This window comes from Octopus sinensis, unplaced genomic scaffold (assembly GCF_006345805.1).
Source record: "Octopus sinensis unplaced genomic scaffold, ASM634580v1 Contig14574, whole genome shotgun sequence".
Classification (NCBI taxonomy): Eukaryota; Metazoa; Mollusca; class Cephalopoda; order Octopoda; family Octopodidae; genus Octopus; species Octopus sinensis.
Genome location: NW_021833277.1, coordinates 62,706 through 72,231, shown reverse-complemented (window position 1 = coordinate 72,231; position 9,526 = coordinate 62,706). Strand labels below are relative to the sequence as shown.

The following is a 9,526-nucleotide window of genomic DNA, read 5'->3' as shown; positions in this document are numbered from 1 at the left end:
GAATATATTTGTGATGAGGTCGGCCAGAACAGTGAATTTTGTGATTGTAGTCTCCGTACAATTTTTCATGCATTTTTGATTAGTTTTTAGAGTGTTAATACGATTGATTTTTCATATGCTCCCAGTGCCTAATTTCAAATATGTCCAACATACCACAGAGTCTGGGATAGGATTAGTGCGTCTATTGTCGCTCATGTGGATAAACACGGGGAGATATTAGATGTCACGTGTGTATGTCGTGTGTGTATGGAATTGACAGTTCTCGCTAGAAACAGCAATCGAGCTTCTATTTAAATTATAAAAGTGAGTGTTGGCAACGGCAAAGGAAAGGAATGTCTGATAACTTTCGTAGCAGTTATTAAAATTGGTGTATTATTTGTATTGACGTTATAGAATGATGTAATTTTATTGAATTAATAAACAATGTCATTTTATGCAATTCAACAACATTAAAACTGCCAAATGATCCTGGAAAGTTTGTCGTTAATGCTAGAAATAATATTTTAAAAAATGCAATATAAAAAAATTGATTCATGTTGACAAGATTTTCATTATTAAAAAAATTTGTGAATCGTCATAGCCTCAATCTATAAAAAATTAGCTACCGTTAATATGGACAAAAATCATCGATTCAACATACCTGCTAGTAAGATAGCTAAGCCAACCGAAAATTAGTTCTGATCTTGACAGCATTAAATAAGAATAATTATTTTACTACATAACTCGCTGTCTGTCCTCGTGGAATAAAACCAGAAACAACGCTAATCGTTACAATAAATATTTTTTATTTGAATGGTTTTTATATTAATCCAGCAAGAAAACAATAGTCCTTACCGAATGGAAAAAATGTATAATCGGAAATTCATCGCTTAACAGGCAAACAACTAAAAAAATACTCGGTATGAATATTAATTGAGGCAATTATTAGAAGACATTAAACTTTTAAATAGTTAATTAGTAAATTCCGAAAAACTGTCAAACGCAATCTTGATTTCTGTGTCAATTTCTTCAGCAATTCCGTACAAGTGTAAAAACCCATGAGGAAATCCGTCAATGACGCGAAGCTGAACATTGTGACCAATATCATAAAGACGCTTTGCCATAAAAATCGAATCATCCAACAATGAGTCATAACTCCCCACCTATTCTCGGTTATTAGGGCTTAATACAAATATTCTAACAGGAGGCAATGTCCTCAGTATTTCATCACTGAAATTAGCTGGAGAGACCCAAGGGTCGTTTCTAATGTCCTCGTCCAGAATTTTGGATGCAACGTCGCCTATCCAATACCCCAGATTGTATTTGGACAACATGGAATCGATAGTGTCCGAATCAAAACCAGAAAATTGAGGAACTCGCTGGTTTTCGGAACGAATATCAACCTTCAAATATGCTGCCAAATTTTCAATAAAAAGAACCAGAAATAGCAGCATAACTTGACGAAAATGAGACAACAAAATCAACAACTGAGAGAAAACGAGAAGGAGTTGCATTCAATGACAGTGAAAAGTAAGGATATGCCCAAAAAAGCACATCTGGCTTACGTAGACCTTCCATTATAGTTTTAGCCGCAACTGTCAACACCAAATTCGCACCCGCACTATCACCGAACATAATAATTTTTCGACCTCTAGTGCCTATATTTATTAATATAATTTAACATACCAAGAAATTTAAGATTTTCAAGGGCCCATTTGTAAGAATAGAAACATTGATCAATCGCCTTTGGGAATGGAGCCGTTGGAGCAAGCGAGTAGTCAACAGAAAGAATGGGCAAATTGGTAGCTCGACTTAACGCAGTCAAATATGTCTATAAATACGAAATAAGAGACCACCAAGTGACTGGCAGATGTATGGGCGATGAACCCTCCCCCATGGAAGTGAATTATTAAATCGTCAGAAATATTCTCCGACACACTTTCTTTATCAAAAAACTAATAAAATCACAACAAATAGAGAACATTGTAAGATATAAGTCGGACAGACACGGGATCCCCCTCAGGAGGGTGTATCAAAAATAGGTCATTGATTTTTGGGGAATGAAAACCATCGAACAATTTATTAAATGAAAGGCGATTCAAATTGTTAAGAAAAAACTTGAATAAGAACTAGAAATACAGTAAACAGTGGTTTTTCAGTTAAATTCCAAACATCAGTAACTGCCTGCAAGTTCACAAAATTATTAAAAAAAGCAATCTATGTGAATAAATGAATAAAAACAAATTTCGATCTGAGAAAATAGTCGGAGTTGGTCAATCTTGCAATGTCGAACATACTTGATAAAAAATTACCTTTCGTCGCCGTATTTTTGACTCGACAGGCCACAAAAAATGAAGCCAAGAGATTTAAAGGTTTGTGGAAGGCACTTGGAAACTCGAAAATTATCAATCAATATTACAAAAAATGCCATTTTTGAGCGAAAAAATACAGTTTGGTCAACTTGGTTTATCTTTTCGATTACTTGCTCCATTTGCCGAGGATTGGAGCTGCTTGTATTTGGAGACACAAGTAGGTCCATCACATCAGCCAGTTTTAGCATCTGTTCTAGAATATCAACGTGCTGACGTAGATTATTTGTTTGGGCTTTGCTGTTGTATTTTTCTGTGGATATTTCGACGGTTATGTCATAGATTGGTTTGATTGACTTATCCAAAATAGAGAAATAACTTCGAAGGCCATTGAAAGGAATTGATGGATGACAGTCAAATTGAGGAGCCTTTTCGTAAAGGTCAAAAAGTTTTTTTTCAAGTTCCGTATCAAAAAAAATATTTTGAAGACAAGTGGAAATATGATTTGGTACCCTTTCTAAATTTTTATCATCTTTTATGAATTCGCGAATGCGAGAGAATAACACAGCTGTATTTGAGGTCATTAAATGAGAACAGTATAAATTTAATTCTTATAATTTAATGTAATAAAAATTATGATAAAGTTAAATAAAAATAACTAATTCATATCAAATTAATAAAAGATGGAATTCTCAACTTTTACGTCATTTTTTGAACTATTCTTATTATTTCTGCAAAAACTTCTTCATCCTAAGATTTTTAGAGTTGAGAGTCTTTCTGTTCATTTTTTAACCTCCTTTTATTGTCCTCATCATGTCATTCGTTAAAGCGTCGTTCTTTGAATTCTTCATCAAATCATTGACCTCAATCTTGTAATGTCGAACAAATCATTGACCTCAATCTGCTGACAGTCATCTTTGTCATCCACCCACAGCTGTACTCAACTCGAATACTTTCTGGGATCTTTTTTATTAAACCGGTCTTTTGTAGAATTCTAAAAATAATCACTGATGAGCATTCGGTCACATTTTGTAGCCAAATAATCAATGTTTTTTACAATGTTGGAATGAGTGCACTTTAATTCGGTTTTTCGAAAAATAAGTTCCGATCTCGAACAAACGTAGCATTTCTTCACATATAAACCACCGGAAAGACTCAGTAAGCTTCACATTTGTATTCATTAGACAATTAATAAATCTTTCCACAATCTCTTCTTCAGACTTTTATAAAGAGACTTTCAGTTTAAAGAAATTTGAACGATTTTAGGATAAAGTTGCAAGTTTTTTAAAGTCTTTATTTTACGTCCTATTTCCTAAAAAACCAAGTATTAAATTTAGTGTCAATCAAGTTAAACTGTTAAAAAACATTTTTTGCAGCAAAAATAAAATGGCTGTTTGCTCTGAATTGAAAATGCCGGAAATTCAACAAAATTCTCAACACAACAATCTTCTCAACAAAAGTTGCAAATACATTTCAAGGATTCATTTTCATAAATGAATCAATTTTGGATCAGTTTTTAGAGTGTTAATACGATTGATTTTTTTATATGCTCCCAGTGCCCAATTTTCAAACATGTCCAACATACTACAGAGTTTGGGATAAGATTAGTGCGTCTATTGTCGCTCATGTGGATAAACACGGCAAGATATTATATGTCACGTGTGTATGGAATGAATTGACAGTTCTCGCTGGAAACAGCAATCGAGCTTCTATGTAAATTACAAAAATGAGTGTTGGCAACAACGGAAGAAAGGAGTATCCAATTGATATTAGTCTATTATTAAAAGAAACAAAATTTAACTTAAGCTAGACTATTTAATTTAGATTCTCAGTCCCGCTTATTGGAATCTTTCTCCTCCTTTTAGGAGAAGAGCTTGCAACCAGTTCCTTCTCACTCTCCATCTCCCAGTCAGATAGATTTTCTATTTGTCTCACATCTTTCACCGGCGTGTCACGGCAGCATGCCACTTCTGCAAGCTGGTAAGCAGCAGAGGCGTATTCTTCGGCAGATACTCTCACTCCATGTCTGTGTTCAACTACCATGCTTTCTAGAGTCCTTTTTAAAACGACAGATTGAATATAAGTTCTTGTGGCTTTTTCGATCGATAATTTGTCCATATAGTTTTTGAAATATCTCGAAACAACACCGTCCCAGGTCAAGACAACCGGGATAATCTTTACCTTTGCATCATAAAGTATCGAAAGTTCGTTTGCGAGCAGATCATATTTACGAAATTTCTCGATTTCTACTTGTTTGAGGCGATCTTGTGACGTGATGCCAACTTCAATTAAGGTTATCTCTTGTTTGGTTTTGTCATACACGAAGATATCTGGTTTGTTGGATTGAACTTTAGTTTCCGTCATGATTGACATATCGACTCTGATTTCAACATTCTGCGTCGATAATATGGACTGAACAGAATGAGTCTTTAATTTGCTTCCTCTCTTAATACCGTAGGTTCGACACAAATGAAGGTGAATGCACTTCACAACTTCATTGTGTCTCCGCAGATAATCACTGTTTAACATCTTTCCACACTGCGTAGCCAAATGATCAACTGTTTTCTTGCATTTTTTGCAGTGACTGCATAAAGATCCCATGGATGTGAAGAACAAATTCCTATCCTGCAAGAGACAGTACAATGCTTCACTCCGTGGACCATTATTTCCTTTAGATAACCACTCTGAGGATGTGGCTAGATCAACATTTTGTTCGTCCATGCATTTGAATAGAACCGAATGTAGCATTTTACAATTGATGTTCTTAAGCAAATATTTTCTTTGAGCATCTTTGATAAATTCAACACCCAAATTCTCCATGTCGAGAATTGCATACTTGGAGGCGAGAAATCCTGCAATTGTGGCCATATGCCATTTATTTATTTGTATCACACGCAGGATTCCCGATCTCCGTAAGCATACTGTCGACTGTCTTTCTAAACTTTTCATGAACTGGAAAAGTATCAGTTCACTTCTGAAAGAGACTGAAGCAAGTCCTCTCCCAAGAGATTTCCGATTTAAATATAACCTCTCTTTATTTGCAGGTTTGAGATGGAGTCTGAGAGTCGTAAGAAGTTGTCGTATTTGACGGTCAATACAATCAAATTCATGAGGTTCAATATTAATGAGTCCAATGTAATAATTATATAGAGAAATGGCATGTTCATTTATAGCGTGGAATAAATTTACCGCATTTAATTTCGTCTTTGAAAGCATGGTTATCCTTTCCTTTACATTTCCAAGGATAGAATCCATTACTTTACTCTTAAGAACATTACTTCCTGCATCTTCAAGTACACCCAAGTAGCGATATCCTTTGACTCCTTCCAAAGTCTCACAACAAGATAAAGATTTGACATTTGATGCAGACTTTTCTGAATTCATCTCCAAGCCAACAGTTTTAAAGAATCCATCAACAGCTTCCATCATTTTAATTACTACATCTTCTTTAAGAGCGAATATCTTTAGGTCGTCAATGAAGAACAAATGATTAGTAGAATAGGTCAACATATTTGGGTCCTGTTGATTAATCTGAACCTTTGGAAACATGGCATTAAGAATCCTGCTTAGTGGGTCCATCACCATAACAAACAGTTGCGGAGATAACGAGTCTCCTTGTAAAATCCCTCGGCTCAACTTTACAGAACCAATTCTCCTTCCGTCAACATGGAGCTTTACAGTCCACATTCGTACAGTCCTTTTCACAAAGTTAACAATCCATACAGGTATCCCAGAGCACTCCAACACATGAAATAGAAAGTCGTGGTCAACAGAATCGAAAGCCTTCTTGACATCAATCCATGCAGAGTATAGCCCATTTCCATACTCTTTATTTAGGCATTGGTTAATAAGGGCCTGTTCTTTAGCACCCTGACACTGTCTCCTCGTACCAAGTTGATTGTCGGAAATTAAGCCAAATACATCCATGAACTCAGACAGTTTTCCATTAACACACTTGGTAACTAACTTATAAAGTGTCGACATGCATGTTATAGGCCGTAAATCTTTCGGGGTCTCACAATCGTTCTTTTTAGGAATTAGATATGTAATTCCAGTATAAAACCAGTTTTCTGGCATGTAATCACCGTTGATTATTTTCTTGATTTCAACACATAAAAATTCATGCAGAGATTCTAGTCTTTTAATGAAGAAATTATATATTCCGTCACATCCCGGTGCCTTCCAGTCAGGAAGATATTTAATGATCTCCATTATGTAATTATTTGTTAAATCTGGCAACATGTCTTCACTGCCGGTTATTCTTTTACTAACATTGTCCAGTGACACGGATATTTCGCGCCTTTTGCTCCATACTTTTTCCCAGAACGACATGCACTCCTCATCGTCAAAAGAGTATGTTGTGACTTCATTACTCTTTGATAAGTTTCTGTAAAATCTTCTTCTGTTTAGTTCGAAGCAAACATTGTCCTTACGGAAGTCCTTCCTCGAGTTATATACAGCAATTTGTTTTTTCTTAACTCTGATTAGGTCATGTAGTAAGGATTCGATTCTCGAAAGCTCTCCTTTTTTCTTCTTTTTATATCCATAACGACATAGAATATCCATCACATTTTGTTTTTCACACTGTGGCAGAGCCTGTCTTACGTAACAATTTACAAGTTCTAGTTCTGCGGATAATTTTGAGATCTTCGCCTCGGTATTTCCCAACCATGTGGTCTGTGGCTTAACTTTCTTAGTTAAGACTGAGTAGGCACACTGGGCAGCATATAAAATATCACAAATTGCATTGATATCTCGAGGTGGATCGTCCTTTGTAATATGATATATTGCAGAGTTTAATCCCATTAAAATATCAGCTTTGACATATTTTCTTGGAATTTTCCATGTAGGCTTACGAGCCTCTCTCGGTATCGATTTAACTTCCTTAATTTGGAAATTAATCTCTTCCAGGCAATTTCTGAAATTGGAGATTTCCACTTGTTCCCTTGTTGGGAATTGTTTGCTATTAGATCCACCAGCTTCATTATTGTTACCAACTACTGGTTTGAGATTGGCCATATTTTTCAATCTGGTTAGACTCGTACTCTCAGAAAATTTCACGTTGAACTTTTCAAGGATAAAACTCCAGCCACCTCTGGGTATTCTCCCCAGTCTTTGTCTGGTGGCATGAACAGCCTGTGACACCCATTCATTCTTAGAGACACAATCGACATCCTCAATAATGGCAGAAAGAGTGTGAAAGTTAGTATTGGCAACACGACTTCCAAACGTAGGGTTATTGTTTATATAAGCTCTTGTGGCATTATCCAGCCCCAGAGACATCGTTCCTGCATCCACCATATCTTTTTTATAATTTACTTCTGCAGGAGGGCCCATGGGATTCATTTTCTTCTTATCGAGAAAAACGGACATGAACAGCACCACAACAACACTAGGAGTATCCAATAAGTTTCATAGCAGTTATTAAAGTTGATGTGTTATTTATAGTGACGCTATATTTATTGAATTAAAAAAATAATTTCTAAATGGCTATATCTTTCCATGGAGGCAGACTTTTCATCTGGGATGTTGTGTGCTTCAATACCTTTTTTAAAATGCCTCTTGAAAGGAATTAAAGTCGACCTTGAACAATGCTAAATTAATCGCGTTTGAGACGAGTTATGGTCAGAAATAAAAGGCATTTTTGAACTAAAGTCGTGAACGTATATTTTAAGCTATTCAGGATGGAGGATAGTCCGTAGAGATAACATTTTTGAAATTTCTGTACATTAATTTGATGTGTTTATATTTGTAGGGTAAATTTATTCGTTATTTGATTATAATTGATTTTTTTGTTTATAAATTAGCAATAGTCAGTCCACTTAGTTAGTTCACGAGCAAAAAAATTAAAAAATTTAGTTAACATTATAAATTAAACAATTGAATTGAACACAATAAAGAAAGAGCCAGAGTTCTTTGATGTCTAAATTTAATTTTGAAAAATGTAACTTTTGGTTATTAAAAAATTCAGATTTCATCGTTGCTAAGAGATTTCGATATGTTGGATAGGAATCCTATGTATTCATTCAAAAAATTCGTGGATGACAAATAAAATTTTCAACACGGGATAATATATCGAAGAAGAAATTTTTTAATTTTGGATAATGCTGGGTGCCATAAAACTGAGAATTATTCAAATATAAATCGTTTAAATATCTTTCTGAAAATACGACAGCAATACTTCAACCTTGTGACATTTAAATTAAATTATTTTAACGAATTGATGAAATTACAGAAAATTTGTATATTTACATCGACTAGGGTTATAATATTCTAGTCGTCTTTGATAAAACTGACCTAAATATTTTCTGTTTTATTTTTTTAAGGAGAAAGATTTAACATCTCTAAAAGAATGCTATACCTGCCAGCAAGAAAAGGAATCCTAGCTCAAGGCTTCTCAACATCCAAAGCGACAATTGGACACGAATTGAATGCCCAAGTTTACGAGATTTTTTGTAATCTCAGGTCGAAAGGTTACCCAATCAAATTTCCAGTTTCTGGGATGATAACAGTATTTACTTACTATTATTAAATTTTAACTTTGGTACCTAGTCCGCTCTATTTATAACACAGGCCCGTAAAAGTTGTAAGGTGTATCTATCTAAATTTGTGTCGAATCTATGGTATTAAAAGTGGAAGAAAGATGAAAGTACACAATTGAAGGCGGAGAGATAGACAATTTTATTCAAGAAAATAGACGTGCATTTTTGAGAGAACTTTATTGGAGTGGGAAATAATAATTTGTTGATGTTCCTCAGCAAATTTGGTTCTCAAGGAAAGGTATATCCAAGTGAATGGACATAATAAATCCGCTACGAATTTTATGCAATCGATTGTTAGAGACGCTAATTACATGCTTCCTACAGATCAACATATTGTTGATGTTGAAATGCTGATTCATTCTAATGACCTTGAACGTTTTTAAATCTAAATTGCCAACTATATTAAATTTAGTTGAAGCGATTGTTGCAACTTGATCAGGAATACAGCAATCATTGATTATAAGAGATCAATAAATTGTAGTTTTGCTGACGTCGTTATTCTTTTCTAAATGAAAACTATTCCTGGATAATTTAGTCTAAAATAGATTACAGCTCTAATTGAAATATTTTTTAAATTCAGTGTAGTTGAAAATTCAGTTAGGAAATCTCCCAAGAAGATACTACAATTTTAAATATATTTTGTGTCTAATCAGACCACCTAATTCAAAAATCAGCAACTACAAAACCCCCAACACC

At 34.5% G+C, this 9,526-nt stretch overlaps 1 protein-coding gene across 1 annotated transcript; it reads right to left on the bottom strand.

The window, feature by feature from the left end:
• Nucleotides 1-1,142: 1,142 nt before the first annotated feature.
• On the bottom strand, nucleotides 1,143-7,625 carry LOC115230149. The gene is made up of 5 exons (XM_029800361.1): nucleotides 4,224-7,625; nucleotides 2,429-2,716; nucleotides 1,919-1,934; nucleotides 1,545-1,637; nucleotides 1,143-1,393 (listed from the first exon to the last, which is right to left on the bottom strand). The coding sequence occupies exons 1-5, from the start codon at nucleotides 7,623-7,625 to the stop codon at nucleotides 1,143-1,145; spliced, it is 4,050 nt and encodes a 1,349-aa protein (XP_029656221.1).
• Nucleotides 7,626-9,526: the final 1,901 nt, after the last annotated feature.

Coding starts and splice junctions, on each gene's coding strand:
- LOC115230149 (XM_029800361.1), bottom strand. CDS start 7,625: ATGGGCCCTCCTGCAGAAGTAAATTATAAAAAAGATATGGTGGATGCA. Junction 2,717..4,223: donor GTGACACGCCGGTGAAAGAT/GTGAGACAAATA, acceptor CTTTACGAAAAG/GCTCCTCAATTTGACTGTCA. Junction 1,394..1,544: donor AACTATAATGGAAGGTCTAC/GTAAGCCAGATG, acceptor AAAATTTGGCAG/CATATTTGAAGGTTGATATT.